Source organism: Drosophila busckii, chromosome 2R (genome assembly GCF_011750605.1).
Source record: "Drosophila busckii strain San Diego stock center, stock number 13000-0081.31 chromosome 2R, ASM1175060v1, whole genome shotgun sequence".
Classification (NCBI taxonomy): domain Eukaryota; kingdom Metazoa; phylum Arthropoda; class Insecta; order Diptera; family Drosophilidae; genus Drosophila; species Drosophila busckii.
The window spans coordinates 6,368,984-6,386,146 of NC_046605.1; the positions used below are offsets into that span (position 1 = coordinate 6,368,984).

The 17,163-nt window shown below is 38.4% G+C and overlaps 3 protein-coding genes across 3 annotated transcripts in view; 2 read left to right on the forward strand and 1 right to left on the reverse strand.

The window, feature by feature from the left end:
• Nucleotides 1-7: 7 nt before the first annotated feature.
• Nucleotides 8-6,087, reverse strand: LOC108596697 (DNA repair protein complementing XP-C cells homolog). Its single transcript, XM_017982720.1, has 6 exons — nucleotides 5,575-6,087; nucleotides 4,744-5,513; nucleotides 1,440-3,307; nucleotides 917-1,384; nucleotides 689-857; nucleotides 8-633 (listed from the first exon to the last, which is right to left on the reverse strand). Exons 1-6 carry the CDS (start codon nucleotides 5,772-5,774, stop codon nucleotides 356-358), a joined length of 3,753 nt encoding a protein of 1,250 aa, XP_017838209.1. The 5' UTR covers nucleotides 5,775-6,087; the 3' UTR covers nucleotides 8-355.
• A 332-nt stretch (nucleotides 6,088-6,419) lies between these two features.
• Nucleotides 6,420-7,596, forward strand: LOC108595721 (G patch domain and ankyrin repeat-containing protein 1 homolog). The gene has a single exon (XM_017981002.1). It carries the CDS (start codon nucleotides 6,440-6,442, stop codon nucleotides 7,460-7,462), a length of 1,023 nt encoding a protein of 340 aa, XP_017836491.1. The 5' UTR covers nucleotides 6,420-6,439; the 3' UTR covers nucleotides 7,463-7,596.
• Nucleotides 7,597-8,026: 430 nt separating this feature from the next.
• Nucleotides 8,027-17,163, forward strand: part of LOC108596711 (transient receptor potential cation channel trpm) — a 58,609-nt gene continuing 49,472 nt past the window's right edge. Inside the window, exons 1-2 of the mRNA XM_017982738.1 lie at nucleotides 8,027-8,089; nucleotides 10,220-10,280. The gene's annotated coding sequence lies outside the window, so the exon portion shown is untranslated. The remainder of the gene's footprint in view (nucleotides 8,090-10,219; nucleotides 10,281-17,163) is intronic.

The following is a 17,163-nucleotide window of genomic DNA, read 5'->3' on the forward strand; positions in this document are numbered from 1 at the left end:
AATATTCTTTAAAAACTTTGTGATTTCTGCAGCTTTTAATACAGTCGCTGTTCAAAAAATAACCAAAAAATACTTCTTATTTACTTAAGCTTAAACTGTAACCGTTGCGGTATTATTATAAATCTAAATGTATTGTTCTATTGAAAAAAAAAACATTTTTTGTATGTTATGTACTTAATTTATTGTGTGAAACGAACTTTTAAACAAGCGCTAAATAAATGCATACAGAAAAGTGACAAAATTAAGACATAATCGGACAATTTCCAAAGAAATTAGAGCATGGACGTAGCCAGCTTGCATGCTGGACAGTAAAGTTTACATGAATTAAATGAAATGTGGACAAAAAAAAAAACATTCAAAAATTGTATTTGCGCTTAAGACGCTCGCGTATGAGCAAACCCTTAATTAACTTTTTCCAATTGCCATAGACGCGCGTTTCGTACTTTTCCTGCTCTTTGCGTGCTTGCTCCTGTTGATCCTCCTCCCAGGCGGCGGTTACAATCTCTTGAAACTCCTCACAGACTATGAAACCATCGTACATAGGATGACAGGCGCCTTGATGAAAGTCAAAACCCACGACGGCATTGGCGCAGTCAATGTTTAACTTTTTGCAGACACGCATTAAACCAGGCACTAAAATAAAATAGTGATTAGTTATAATTTATAGCAATTAGTTGCTGTTACTTACAGCGCAAGTGCACAGTCTTCTTGGGCAACATGCGAGCCTTAAACAGCTCCACATTGCCATAGGCATTGCGTGGCACCAAACCATTCTCAGCTGTGGGCGGTTCATAGTCCTGTGTTTGCCAATAGCCAAAGATTTCTAGCGGCTGATCCTTAATAACTGTGCGTGTAAGCTATAAACAAATAGAACTTAAGCAAGCGCAAATAAATTGTGTAACATGTTGGTGGCTACCTTATCCCACTTCGGACGCGCCTTGACTATTTTGTAGGGCTGCTCGCCCAGCTTGACGACGCGCGCGCTCTTAAGCCAAATATCTCTGGAATGCAACAGATGCACACAGTCGCGTGCATAGATGGCTTCACTTCGTATGAAACCTAGCGTGGGTGCATCGGGCGGATAAATGCCCTGGAATTTGAGCAAATGTCGTTCGAGCACGTACAGCGGATGATCCTTAAACTCGGCTATAGACTTGGGCAAGGGTTTGTCCGAGTGTATGCGACGCAGCTGATCATCCTCGTTGATATCACGCTTGGTGCGTCTGCCCAAATAGGGCGCAATGGTCTCATCCAGCCAAGCTTTCTCCACGCGCGCCTTACGCACTGTGCTCGTCCAAGTGGTACAGTAGCGAGCGGTAACATCCTTAATGCTTTGATCATCTTGAAAAGCAAATACATAGGCAAGATTGGAGGACGCATTGCGCTGCATACAAAACAAAATGTAGTTGTAGCTTTTTAAACCAAAAACGTGAGCTTACCCGAATCGTATCCACGCAGTGCAGTTTGCCCTTGAACAGATCTATGCATATCCATTGCTCTTCCACCTCGGACCACAACTCCACCCACATATCCGATGCAGTTGTCTTTTTCTTATCCTTGACACACTCATCGTCTGTGGACAGCACGCGTCTGTCGTGGCGCAGCTGCTGCAGCTTGGGCAGCACGGGCGCCTTTTTAATTTGTTTGCTGGGCGTGCTCTCATCGGTGTCATCGCTGCCTTTGCTCTGCGACTTTTGCAGCTTCTCTAGCTTGGGACGCTTCAGACTATCATCGCCGCCGTCTAGCTGTGGTATGCTTAACTTAGTTGCCGCACGCGTTCGCAGCTGTCGTTGTGTTGTCGCTGCTGCTTCCTTTAGAAATGTGGGTGAAATGCGCGCCTTTTGCTCCAAACTTCTGCGTGCTGTGGCTTGGCGCTTATCGGTAGCTACTGGCGATATACTGTCGCCTCTTAAAAATACTGGTGAGATGTGCACTTTTGGTGATTTGCTGCGTGAACGACGCTGCTCATTACTCGATTTAATGTTCTGTGTCTGCGCATTGGTAACCACTAGCTTGGGTATAACGGGTGAACCTATTTTCTCAGCATATTCTTCCTTTTTAACAACATCTGACGATGCCTTGCGCGTTCGCTTAGCCACAGGCGTGCTGCTCTCAGGCTTTGGTGCGGTTGCCACAGCGCGCTTCAGTCGCGCCAGCTGCGGCTTGGCTTCGGTTTTGACTTCAGCTTTGGAGCTGCTCTGCTTGACATTTGTCTCAGCATCTGCAGATGCTAAGCGCGTGCGTTTGGCTATCGGTGTAGCTGATATCTTGGACGTAGGCGAGCATTTCGGCTCAGTTTTGGGTGAGACTTTTGCATTCTCTTTCTTGACGGCAGTTGTTTTGCTTTTGGAGCTGCCACTCGTATCGCTTTTGCTGCTGGATGCTGCTTTACTATTGGAACTGCTACTCGTATCGCTCTTGCTTGTGGCAGTTGCTTTACTTCTGGAGCTGCCACTCGTATCGCTCTTGCTTGTGGCAGTTGCTTTACTCTTAGAGCTGCCACTCGTATCACTCTTGCTGCTAACAGTTGCTTTACTTCTGGAGCTGCCACTCGTATCGCTCTTGCTTGTGGCTGTTGCTTTACTTCTGGAGCTGCCACTTGTATCGCTCTTGCTGCTGACAGCTTTGGAGCGCGGCTTTTTAGCTTTGCTCTCCGACTCACTCTCATCCTCCTCGCCTACACTTTTGCTGCTTTGGCTCTTATTTCGCTCATCTGGTTTGAGTTTAATTGGTATAAGATTGCAGGCCTGAGGACGCAAAGCCATGGGCTGCATATTAACAATTAGACGGCAATTCATGCCCATGGCACGCGCTAGTGCAATGAATATGAATATCATATCCTGCTTGCTGCGTGCCTCCTTGCGTTGCACCTGAGCAAGAAGCTCCGCCAGCAACGCGCGCTTGGAGTTCGCTTTGGTTTGTGGTGGATACAAATTGCTGCTTAGCAGCTTGATGGCAGTCTTGAACCAAGTGACAAATGACTGCAAATACTTGAGCTCCACACCGCGCTCCGTTGGGTAAGCATTCTTGCTGGGCAGCAGCTTAAGCGTCGCCTGCATGAGTTGCGTGTCGGCCAGCAGGCGATTGTACTTCATGCTGCGAGCCAAGATGCACATTAGGCTCGCTTTATGCATCAGCAGTTGTCGCTCTTTAATGTCGCGATTCATGCGGCGCTTGAGCGCCATTTCCAGCTCATGCTGTGTCTTCTGCTCCTTGGTTAAATGACGTCCGGGCAGATCCACGTGTATTTCCAGGTCGCCTGAAACATTTGGTGTGGCAAGCTCCTCGTCGCTGCTCAGCTGCGCGTCTGTAAAAGCAAATTGTTGTAGGTGTGGAGGTTTCAAACAGGCAGACAGCTCTACAGTTAGTTATATAAGTAAGCACCCAAGCAGTGGTAGTCAAGTCAAGTTAGTAAGCTACATGAGGTTAGTTTTTTTTAAACACTTTTGCATTTATTGATTTCATTCGAAGTGCATTTTAAGTATTTTTTGCAAGTATTGAATTAAATACATTTAACATTTACTAAATTTGCGCTAAAATTAGTTTTCTTTTTTTTATATAGTTGGTGAAATGAATACAATTTTGCTAAAGTAAATTCGTTTAACATCAGTTCTAATTTATATTATTCTTTTTAATTTAGCTAATTTGTTTTTCTTCTTGTTGAAACACTTGAATTTTACTATAAAGTAATTACATATTTATTTATAATTTAGTTTTAAAACTGCATTTCGAATTATTAGTTTTCGTTTTAGTCTTGTCAATTGCATGGCAACTTAAAATTTCTTAAATGTGTTAAAAACAATTTAAATAAATGCATTCTTAACTAGGCTAAGACTATGCTTGATTTTAATCATTATTTTAATATTGTGTGCTGCATATTGTGCGCAAATATATATAAATTGATTTTACACTCAGATTTGATTTGATTTTTAAATATTACAAACAGCTAAACGACATTCAGAAGTTGCTGAAGTTTATTATTAATCAATACGAAACAAATTATAGTAGCAAGCATTTGATTCTTTACTTGTTTTGGTAGTAATGTTAGGTTTGTTAGTTTGGGCTTTTGTTTATTTATGTGAGAAAGTTAGTTAAAAGTCAACTAAAGCTTTTTTTTTAGATTTTACTACATTAGCGTTGTTTTATGCTATTTTTTCAGACTATGCTTCTAAGTTTCAGTTCTACAAACTTTTGTTAGCCAAACATGTTGTAGATATAGAGATTTACATTTAATAGTGTGTGTATATATATAGATTTTCAACATCTACTGCTTATAGGCAGCTGCTGCTCGTTTAACAACCAAATTCAAAATCAGAAACTACGCAGTCTCATACGGAGCAATTTTTTTGGAAGCGTTTTTTCATCAGATACCTAGAATTTTGTCTAACTACCATTAACAAACAAACATTTAAGTTAGAAAGGAGTGAAGCCAAAGTTCTTCTAAGCTTTACGGAGGAAACATAAATTTACTTTTATAATAATTAATTTAACTGGAATGATATTAAAGGCAAACAACTGAATCTTTGCTAGTTATCAACAATTTTTACAATATTCGAACAAACTAGAAAACTCATGCTTTAGATTATCTATAGGGACAGCATATGTTTCACTCCGATCTAATGTATGTATTGTATAACAAGTATTCGACGCCACAACCAACTTGATTCAAGCCCTGCTAATTTGCTTCATACTAACTACATGCTAAACACAGATGTTCTTTGTCTTTCTACTTGCGTTTCCTACCTGCAACTTCCTCAAAGTCCGAATCATCGGTATCGCCAGCAGCCACAACGGTGGACGTTGGACGTGTCTTTGTGTGACGCTTGATGCGTGTGGATTTGGTTTTGCTTAGACGCGACGGACCATCGAACGCTGGCGGCTCAGGTGCTTTAACCTTCTGCCTTTCATTCTCTTGCTCATCTGCGTAGTTTTGATTTTCGCCCAATGCAAGCAATGCATTGACATCCATATTGGCAGCGTTACCGGTGCTGGTGGCAGGTGTAGTGCTGGTGGCATTGCACTTGGCCAGCAGTGCATCTCTAGTGCGCTCTAGACTGTTGGCATTCTCGAGTAGCGTACGAAAGTCGAATGCATCGGCATTGCCGGCATTCTCCTCAATGCTGCTCTCGTTGTTGTCCTCAGAGCCAGAGTCCGTAAGATTGCCAAGGCCTGCATTGCAATCAAATTGTGGCACTGGCGATTTTTCTTTGCTGACTGTAAAGAAACTAGAGCGTAAATCCAGATCTGCTGGATTCACTAAATAGTCATCGACACTGCAGTCGCTGCTGGAGTCACCATGGTTGCTTTCATTGGGCGTTTTTGCGTTTTTTGAGGCCGTTAGACGACCTGCCGACGATCCCGACGCTGATGGCGAATTCTGTGTGGGAGATGATGTGCCAAAAGTTTTGGGCGGCGGTCGATATTTGTTATATAGCTTGGAGCGCAATGATTGACCACTGGGTTTGCGTTTACGCACAGATGCGCCTTTAATACCACTTGGAGCTTTTTGTTCTCTGTTAATAAAAAATTTATAAAGTTTAGCATTGAGGGATTTTATTTGATTGATTAGCTTGCCTTTTTTTGCCTGCCCCTGCCGATGAACGTCCACTGGCTGTGGCACTACCACCCGCCGCTCCAGGCAGCTCCTCAAACTCGCTGTCATCGTCATCGGATGATTCGCCACCGCGTGCATCTTTTCCAGCCTCTGGCTTCCACTCGTCTTCGGTGCTGGCTGAAAAGCCCTCGGACAGGGACTCGTCTTCTTCGTCTGACATCGTTTGGTGTGGTTTGCTTGTTGCTCACAGCCTGGGCTGCCTTACATGTGATTGCCTCTGTGTGCGTGTGTTCTGCTTTGTGTCTGTGTGCCACTTACAGTTATTGATTTTTACTGCGCAGTTTTTGGCTGTTCTACTCTTGTTTTTAGCTGTCTACGCAAAGTTTTATTGTTTCACACTTAGTTTGTTTTGTTTTGATTTAATTTCTTCGCCTTTTGATTATAATCTCGTTTGTTTACAATGGTAACTTAAAAAATATTGTGAAATTCACATTTTCGCGGCGGTTCTGGCGTTTTTCGTTTCACATATCGATACCGATAGCAGCACAAAAGTGAAGGCGCTGCCAAGTTCATTAAAAGTACTAAGAACTATCAACTTCGCGATACGATATTTCAGTCTTCTAATAAGATTTTCGATATCGAAAACAGCACATTCGCAAATAAATGTAAACAATGGTATTTTATAAATTTCTTATAATTATATTAATATAGGGGTGTAACGTTCAGCGTTGAATGCTGCCGTCTACCATCTGGGCATACAGAGTTTAATATCCTCGTTACATGGTAATTTTGTTTTGGTATTTTTTGAGCTTTCGGTCACACTGAACAGTAAAACAGCTGCTGACGAAATAAGTGTAAACAATTTTTAAGATTAGAATTGTAAATATGGATTCTACTGGTCTGGAGTTGCATCCAAATTGGATAGCACTCACCACATTGCATGTGCCGCTAAAGCGCTTTGTGCGTGCTGGGGAAACTGTGGAAGCTTCAACAGACAAGGCGGAAAAACATAAAATTGAAGGCGTCAGCAGCGAAGAAGTGCAACAATTTTATAAGGAGGTGCTGGAGACACCACCCATAGCTAGTCAGCCAGTGCGCAAAAGTACAAGACGACCAAAGGAGAAACCAGCGCCTCAATTACCATATGAAAGCAACAACTTCTTCAGACTGGCCACTGGCAATAATGTCGAGGGCTTAAGTCGCTTGGCAATAACAGAGGAGCAGCAACTCAACGCTTGTGATAAATACGGCTGGTCAGGATTGATGATGGCAGCCTGCGAAGGTGCAGCGGATGCGGTGGAATGGCTGCTGAGAGCTGGAGCCAATACAGAGCTGGCAGATAAGAGTGGCAACACAGCCTTGACGTTGGCCCGAAAGAAAGGGCACACAGCTATTGTGGAGATGCTGGAAATGATACAAGCGAGTCAACTTCCATTGCCAATAGAAGAAGCAACAACAACAAATACAGCTACCAAACCATTCTACTGTGAAGTGTGCCAAAGAGATTACAAGGAATCAACATGGCATGCGCATCAAACATCCACTGTGCATCAGTTCAACATGAAGTCTCTGCCCGCGCATAAGCTACAAAAGTTTAACATTTCTCTGAAAAATCGCGGTCTGCAGCTAATGGTTAAGCAGGGCTGGGATCGAGAACATGGATTGGGACCCACGCATAGCGGACGCTTGTATCCCATAAAGACTGTGTTGCGCAAACAGCGCACTGGTTTGGGAATTGAGCAATCCCCGGCACGTGTGACACATTTTGAGGCATTTGATACAAATGCCACCAAGCATAGGTACAGGAACACGTTGCCACAGCAGCCAAACAGAAACCGTAATGACATGCGGCGAGAGAAGCTAAGAGAATGGAAACGTGAGCGTCGTTTGCGTAATGAATTAAGTTGACTTGTAATGAATTATAGATTAAAGTAATGCTAATGTATTTTTGTTTGCCAAGAAACACAACATTTGGGCCCTTGGCTAGGTCAGGGTACACACACACACACACACATCTACATGTAGACATAGTATATATGTATATAAACCACTGCCAAAGAGTTGTGTGCACGTGCTTGTAACGCTGACCCCTTAACTTTTTTGTACTACCAAATGAAAATGTAGGTGACTGTCGTCTGGGTGGGTGGGCGCGCGCGTCGTTGTCGCGAAGTTTAACCTGGAGTCATAAAAGCGAAAGCTGTTGCTCTCTGCCAGCGACAGTTGACACCGATTCCGCTTTGCGCCTGCGCCTTAAATCCTTAACCCCTTAAAACCGATGACCGTAGCCGTATCCGTGTATAAAAGCCACATTTCCGAGTTGGAACACACTCAGTTGCATTCGGACTCTGACAGCGTTCAGACGTTTTTTGACAAACCATAAGCACATCTGCTGTGGCTCTTCTACTCTCCTGTGAGCTAGTTTTAAAAAAATATATTAAATTCAAATCAGAACGTGTGCGTGTTTTAAAGTTATACCGTAAGCAATTAAAAAATCGTCAGGCAAGGTCAGAAGCGTGTGTGTGTGACGTGCGCTGGGTAAATACAACAATTAATTATTTAACATTAACTGAATTTACTGAACATTTTGAAAAGAAATGAAAAGTAATTAACAAAACCACTGCATTTGAATAGCAACGTATTTTGCTTATAATCAGGTGTGGCAACACTGGCGATCAACAGCTGTGTGCAAAAGCAAAGAGAAAAAAAAGCAAAGCCAAGCCAAAACGTTAGCATTTGTTTTTGCGTTTTCAACGTGTTCGGTTTGGTTTTTGTGCTGTCGCGGCGTAAAAAGACAATTATTTAAATAATATAATTAAAAAAAAAAGCGTCTGCCGCTTGTTCGTTCGTTCGCTCGTCCGTTTTGTTATTTATGCTGTGGTGTTGTATTTTGTGTGTGGAATTATCTGTGTAAATGTAAAATGTAATTGAAACAAGCAATGTGCTGAAATTGCGCAAAACAAAAAGACTTTCGAGTTATACAATTTGAAAAGTAATTGCAATTGTGCATAATTTTAGTATTGAATTCAATGGGCATAAACAATTTGTGCGCCATGTGATTTTCTCGTGTGTGCGTGTGCATTGAACTTGACAACAATTATTCAAAACATACTACGTCTATATATAAAGTTAAAAGTGCTTGTAGTTGTTGCAAAATACAATACAATACATATTTGCTTTATGGTTTATTTCTGTAGCAAATACATAAAAATAAGAAAACATTTTTATTTTTATGTGTGTGATTTGTTTGGTTTACATTTTCAAAATGTACCTTGGCCATTTACCACACACTCGTCGATCTCGTCGAGCTGCTCGCAATGCTTTTTGTTCTTGCTGTTTGCGCTTTACCCCGCTCTCGCTCTTTTCACTCTCTTGCGCTCTCAGCAGCAGCAGCGGCAGCGGCAACTGTCAGCAACAATCATCAAAGTGCCCCCCAGCATCTCTCCATGAATTTAGCGCGTGCCTTTCAATTTGTCTGATCGGTTTCTGTTATTGTTATTCCTATTGCATTGAACTCTAGATCGTGCGCTCTCTCGCCCACGCTCGCGAGCGAGAGCACTCTCCCGCTCTCACGGCAAAACGTGCTCTAGAATTTGATGGGCTTCAGGGACAGACAGCACGCGAGATTGACTGCATTTGAATTTATTTTTATACCTTATACCTTTAATATTCCAAGGGTATAATGAAGTGCTTAATTTGCATTTACAGTTACAGTTAAGCAACAGCATTTATAACCAGACTACAGGGTAATTTGTTGTCTATTAATTTTGATTTAATCATATTAATTTGCTATTGCCTATGCTGTATTTTTCCAACAATTTATAGATACACAAATGAATGTATTTGCAAATTTTATTTATGATCTCAACAACAAGTGCTAAAAATTAAAAGCGCATAAATTTGATTTTGAGCAAATTAATAAACCGATTTCTAAGGAATTTGCTTAGTTTATAGTTATGAGCTGTTAAGCGTAAGAGCACAAAAATAATTAATGCACGTCAACTCGAGTCGTAAATTTAAAAAATAAATCGTAAAACACTAAAATTCAAGTGCGCGTAAGCAAAGCAAATGAAAATTTCTGCATGTTTATTGTTATAAAACAAGCACAAGAAACTTAAAGTACCAAGTGTAGAAGATGCGCATAAAAAGCAACAACAACAACAATCAAACAAGATAAATAATTGTTAGCAAAAAATAAAAAGATACTTACGGCCGTGCCGTGCCCATTGCCAGCAGCAATTGAAGCGCTCGATATTTTTCGTTGCCTTCTGCCCAGATTCCTTCCAGGTAGCTTGTCTGCAAGTTCAGTTAAGAGCTGCGCGTCTTTATGATGTGCTGCTCTGTATAAAAGTAAAATAAAAAAATTAGTTGCCAAGACGAAATCAATTATGTTTACTATATAAATGAAATGCCAAATTTCTAACAATTAACACGAGCACACGGTTGGAAATCATTTCCAAAAAAATAACGTTGTAAGCTATAAGTTTTGTTTGTTTACACCCAAACCATGAAGCTTAATTGAAAATGCGCGAAATTAACCATAAAAACAATTACAACAATTATAAACAATAAGCATAGCAAATGAACTGAGTGCGCTAACTAATTGTAAAAACAATAACAAAAGAGATAAAACAACAATTACAGAAACAACAACAATTGCCTTTTCAGCTCTTTCCGGCCGCTTTTTTTGCCATTCAAAAATAAATGCCTGGCACTTGCTACTAGAAAGGTGAGTAGTCTTCAAAATTTAAATCTATTTTGCCTTTTATCTTTAGCATATAGTGTGTATATAGTTGAGGCGTGGCAGCAGGCTAATGGCTGTGGGCAAAAATCTCTTACCTGCTGGTGTGTTGGAAAGTGTTGCAAGCACCAAGCGCAACTTTCAACATAAATTACTGCATACAATTAGGCTGCAAAGCCAACGCACACACACAAGCAAAAAATGATACGAAAAAAAATTAAAAGTTTTAACTACCCCAGCAGCTATATGCTGGCTGGCTCTGTCTGCTGGGGCATGTGGCATGCAGACATAAATTAACAAAAATTAAACTTGAGCTTTCGGCTGCGTAAACTGTGTAAAAATGTTCAGCTGTGGCTTTCAACAGTTAAGCAACTTAACGGGCATGCAAGCCACTGTAATTGTTGTTAATTAAGCAAACTCGCGGCTGCTTAAAACTTGTACAAGTGACGCACTAACACTTGCAACACGCAAGCGTAAAATGCCAAAAATTATGTAGCTTTAATTGCTGCAAATTAGTCAAAAATGCTGGAACATAATTTTCCAATTTAAGAAGCAAAATGGCTTTAACTTTTGGCAACTATTCTAATAAAAAAAAACGCTCTTTAGCATAAGCTTTAGTCAATGAGCTGCTGCATACATTTTTTGTAAAGTTTAGTGCCTACTTGAAGGCGCACAAACTTTACAGACAGTTTGCTTGCACGTCATGTTGCGAAAAAAATATTTACATAAATTAACTTGTTATGAATGAGTATGGCCAACTTGTTAAGCAGCTTGTTTGGCAAGTTTTTTGTTATACACTTTGACATTTTGTATTAACAATAAGGATAACCTAAAGTTGTGCGCTTATTGTAAACAAAAGCGGTTCAAAATTCAGCGGTTCGCTTTGAGCTGCTTTAATTTTTTGTTAAAAGTGTATGCTGTAGTTGACCGCTGCTTTTATAATGCGTATTCTTTTTTATTGTAGCACATTTTGTGGGCATTTTGACTGCTTATGCTAATCAGCGTCAAACAATAACTTAAAATCAAATCAGCGGAGCACAAATAACAAAATTTAAGCAAAATACTTAAAGCATTTAAAGCGCTCAATGAAGAGTTAATAGAGTTTTTAATGAGTTTTGTAACTTTGTGGGGGCGGCTGATTGTCGCTCAATTTTAATAAATTGCTTTTATTGTGGCCAATACTTGCACAAAAGTTAATTAGTTTTAATTAAGAGGTAAGCTCAGAGGTTACAACGTTGCCAAGGCAATGAAAAGGACAAAGCTTACTAATTATGAAATGCTCAAGGCTTCGTGGCTAGCCAAATCAAATGAATAGTACGCATTGATTTTGCGACACTTATATATGCGCGTGTGTGTGTTCTACATAAATATATCTACTTATAGTTTGCTTGGCTGCAAGGCGAACGTATTCGATTGAGCGCATAAAGTGGCTTAGCTGGGAGGAGTTTCTGTGCTCCATAGCTAAAGGTAAAGCTGTAGTCAAAGTTGTGAGGCGGCAACAAAAGCTATTCAAGCGCGAAATCGACTTAATGCAATAGACTAAAAGAAGAAGCAGAGCATATAAAGAATGCGCCTGCCAGTAAAAGCCGCAAGACAATCACACACACACACACACATAAATTGAAAATGCTTTTATATGCGTGTATTGTCAGCAAGCCACGTAGAGCAAACATTTGCAGCTTATGTTTTGCTTATGTGTGGGTGTGTGTGTGTGTCATCAGAAATCTGCACATAGCTGCTATTGACATTAAAATTCAGTTAGGTAGCAATAACAAAGCAATTGCAATAATATTGAAAAATTATCAGCCAAGACTTGAAGCTATGCAGAAAGTTATTCTATGTCAGGTTGTGACTGGGCTGCAAGCTTAACAGCTTTGTTTATTTAGTAAGTTTTTAAAAAATTAAATATGCAGCAAATAGAGTAAAAACTGCTAAACAGAAATAATAAATTAAGTTTTAAATGTAAAAATGCAAGCGAAATGAAAGCAACTTTTTTGTAATGCATAAAAATAAAATATAGAAAAAATAGATTAAAATCTAGAAAACAGAAATAACAAATTAATTCATTTTTAAATAAAAAAAAGGCAAACGAAATGCAAGAAACCTTTTTTGTAGTGCATAAAAATAAAATATAGAGCATAAATAAAATAGAGTAAAAACTATTATATATTTGTAATGCATAAAAATAAAGTATAGAGCAATTAGAGTAAAAGCGAGAAGACAGAAATAATAAATTAATTAATTTTTAAATATAAAAATGCAAATTGAAATTGAAGAAATGCATAAAAATAAAATATAGAGAAAATATAATTAATGAATTAATTTTTAAATATAAAAATGCAAAATGAAATATAGAGCATAAATGAAATAGAGTAAAAACCATTATCATATTCATTTTTAAATATTAAACTAGTATAATTGAAATGAAAGAAATTATTTTGTAGCTTATCAAAATATATATGAATATATATTTAGTATGAGATATAAATGAGTTAAGCTATAAATTATATAGTATGAGATATATTGAGTATGTGAGCTATGATGAGTTAAGCTATAATTATCTTGTTGCAAATCAAAAGCAATAAGAATTTCAATCTATGCATCTATCTGCTTGATCTATCTATCGTAATATTGCCTCAAAATGAAACTCAAAATTGAACAAGAGATTTGTTTTGCTTTAGCTGCTGAAATTGAAATTGAATTGTTAAAGCCAAGCTCATACTAACTACCTTGATAATAGGCACGAACTGATTGTGTTTTTCTTTTGGACTTGGGGCTCTGCTGGGCTGAGCGTAAAAAAAACTTAATTTGAATTTTGAGCTCGTCTATGTGCTAACTGCACTTTTGTCCAAGTGTCTGCACACTTGAGCACAAGACACACACACACACACACACACACACACATGCGCATTTTCATATCGTCTCATTGCTATGCAGTCTGATAAACTTGAGACGACGACAACTACACGACAAGCAGGCGCTATAAAAACAAACACACACGCATACAGACACATAAAAAGGGGGTGGGGGGTTGGCTGACAGACTGACTTTGGTTTTTAGTAGCAAACAGCGCGTCACGCTGCCAGAGCAAAAACACACACACAGCTGAGAACTAAAAGATTTTATTTTCTATTTTTTTTTTCAAGGTACACACGTTTGAACGTCAACCAAAGTCACTTTACGCTGACTTAGATAAAACTCTTAATATAATAAGATATAAGATATAAGATACATATGTATCTGTATTTTTATCAAACAGCTCTATTTGCTTTTAGTGCAATCACATTAAACGCAAACGCAAATTGCGTCATTTTGCTGAAAAAAAACTTTTAATTTCAGAGCTTACAAGGCGAACATTTGCCTGAGACAATTAAAATCCGTTTCACAATCAATTTAAATGCGTTTGTTTATTTGTGGAAAATGTAAATGGCATTATTAGCTTAATTTCCGTATTTTGTAAGCTTTAAAAATTGCCAAATATTTTTGTTGTTCTGTTTAGTTAACCCTTGTGTATGCAGCGCACTTGGCGTATGCGCAATAAATCAAATTTATAGTGCAGCGCTGAGTTTTATGTGTTCTCATCTGAAAAGCACTTTTGCCAAACATTTCGCTGCTGATCGCTCAAGTTTTATTTGCAATTGCTTTAATGTTGTTTTAATATTGCAAAGAACTGCGCAAATAAATTATAAATTATATGATAAGGCAACACGTGCGTGCAATGACATGTCCTAAAGCCAAATGTGTGTTAGTCGTATACTTAATATAATTCTGCTGTATTTGCATATTACGCATACGCAACTGTTTCTCGCACATAATAAACACAAGTCCTAGGCACATAAATATTGATGAGCATTGCTTGTTAATGACCCCCCCAAAAAAAAAACAAAGCAGACGCATTTGGACATGGCAATGTCAAAAGTCATTTGTTGGCACTAAAATGAAATTCATAGCTTGGCTTTAAGCCTCTGCCCCACTCTTGTTGACATATTTTACTGATGAGTCCAACTTTTTGGTATTTGCCAGCTGCTGTTGTATCGATTTTGAAATGCAGCCAAGTCCTGCCCCGCCCCGCACACACAATTTTAACAATGTAAGCAAATGGACAGTTCGTAACTTGAAGGGCAACTGTTGTTGGCTCCCACTATAAATTGGCTCTCAGCTGCAGCTATTAAACCAGAGTCAGCGCATAAAATAAACTTTGGGCCAAGCCCCAAATTCGATTATCAGTTCATGCATAAAAATATATATACATATGGCTAAGGGTTTTTTAATATTGTTGTCAATGTTAATCGCTTTAAAAAGATTACAGTTTTTTTTTATTGATGTGTATTTTTGATAGCTTAACAAAATGCCGAAGCGGTTGTCAAAATCAAAGCTCATTTTATTTTAATGGCCTGTTAAGCTGCAGCTACGCATATGAATTTTAACGATTTGTTAAAAAGGCTGACAGAATATTCAAAATAGGATATAGAATTACACAGTAAAGGATTTTTGATTGTAGCTGCTTTTTAGCTATTTTAAATATTTTATTTATTGTTTAACACTGCATTCCATAAAATATGCTGAAGCAAATAATTTATTTTCTGTTTAACTTTATTTAAAAATTTATTAAAAATATTGTTTGTTTGTTAAAAATGCTGACAGAATATTCAAAATAGGAAATAGAATTACACAGTAAAATATTTTTCATTGTATAAGAGAAATTTACCTTATTTATTGCTTAAAACTTCATTTAATTATTTATAAAAAATATGCTGCTGCATTTATTTTATTTTTTGTTCCTTTGCGCTTGAGTTTTTTTTTTAAATTTATTAAAAATATTATGCTGTATATTTATTTTCTGTTTTTTTGCGCTTTGAAACTTTATTAAAAAATGTATTAAAAATATTGTGGCACATTTATTTTATTTTCTGTTACTTTGCACTACAGAATTTGCCATTTTTGTGGCCATTTCAATATTTCAAACTTTACGACTTGTTGGCAACATATTAACAACTTCATCGTAGAGTCATTTCCAATGCACAAATACAACAGCAACAAATTATTGTCGCATGTCCATAAACACGAGCGTTGATTTTGTTGTTGCTGATTTTTTGTTATTTTTTTTTACAATTTATTGCACTGGGCGAGCGCGCGCTCTTAAATTTTTAATGAAACACAAACATATTTTGCAATGGGTTTTATGTGTTTTTCTCTCACTCTCGCTCTCTCTCTCTCGCTCTGTTTGCAAGCCGGCAGTGTTGAATATGTTTTGTAAATATGACTACAAATCCTTGTATATAGTAATGTTGACTCACGCAAACAGCAAGCGACCAACCATTTAACTTCTATAAGCTCTAACGCCCACTCTTAAATTTATATATATAAATGAACATATTGACGCTGTGGGCCTGTGGGCCTAAACCCTTTGGGTGCCGTCTTACATTGTAGTCTAGTGTAGACTCGACGCTCTCGTTAACTGCTTGGGCTTGTTATTTCAGCACGTTACGTTATGCGCAACGTAACGTAAATATGGCAAATTAATTTTTAAGCTGCGGCAACATGTGTGAATGATATTGCGTATTTGATATTTGGCAAATATGAACAAGGCTTTAATATTAATAACAATTGGCAGCGCAGTGTGTGAATATTGTGCTTGGCAAATATAAAAGAAAAGTCATTACAATGGCATTAAATGAATTTACAACTAAACAAATATAAAACAAAATTAGTAGAAAGTAGAAATTTTTATTTTATGTTGCTCTCACTTTGCCACACAAATTTAAAATAATATTTATTAAACTAACAATACTGTATGCTATTGTAGCATTTATTGTTTTTATTCTTAGCACATTTGTTATTACATATTTGCTGTCTATTGTTTTTTACTCTTTTTTGGCTTAAGTTTCTGCATAAAGCTAAAGAATTGCCATGCCAAATAATCTGTTAAAAAAAATTAACAGCTCCCAAAAGTATGCTATGCCAAAAGAGTTGCCACATGTACAGCATTTCCAAACGTACTTAAAAAATTTGACAACACAACGTTGTCCAGTTTTAAGCCGCTTAATGACAAACCAAAACCAGCTTAGAGCTCTACGCCTTGGGGCACTCTCTCTGTGTGTGTGTGTGTGTGTGTGTGTTTGCCATTAAGCAGTTGTCAGGGCAGCAAAAAGCAAAAACTAAAGCTCAGATGTAAAAAATGCCGTAAGAAAGTAAAACTGGCAGGCCACAGTTACGTGCTGTATAAAGTTTTGTGCCGCAAAACTAAAACTGCAAAAAAAAGGAGCAGAGAAAATTGTTGACGCCGTCTTGGGTGAATTGTTGTTGTGTTGCCATTGGCATTGGCAGTGAAGCCGAAATGGGGTCAGAGCTGCAGAATTTAACGAAAATTTATTTAGGCAGCAGGCACAGTGGGCAGCGCAGCTAAATTTTGTGCTTTAATATGTTTAAAATGCGCAATGTTAATACAAATTATATGCAAGTAACACCACAGTGCGCACTGCCTATGCTGTACACATTACTTAAGTTTGGCAATATGCTTTTGCTTTTGTTTTTTCAATTGTTCAACCTTCAAAACTTTGCTCGTAGCACTCGCATATACATAAATTTTTTTGTTGAGCTGCGTTTATTGGTTTTTGTGCATGTTTTTGTTAAAAGTTTTACTGCTCTGCTGGGCACCCCTTTGTATATCTATGGGGAAATTGCAGCAGCCGGAGGTCAGGTTTATATGCGTGACTTTTCATGCCACGTGATTAACTTGCCATGACGCTTAATGCGAGTGCTGCGCCCATTGAGGCACAAGTGTGTGTTCTCTCTCTGTGTGTGTGTGTGTGTGTGTGTGTGTGTGTTGGGCAACATGCAAATGACCATGACTTGGCCAAGTGAGTGGGGG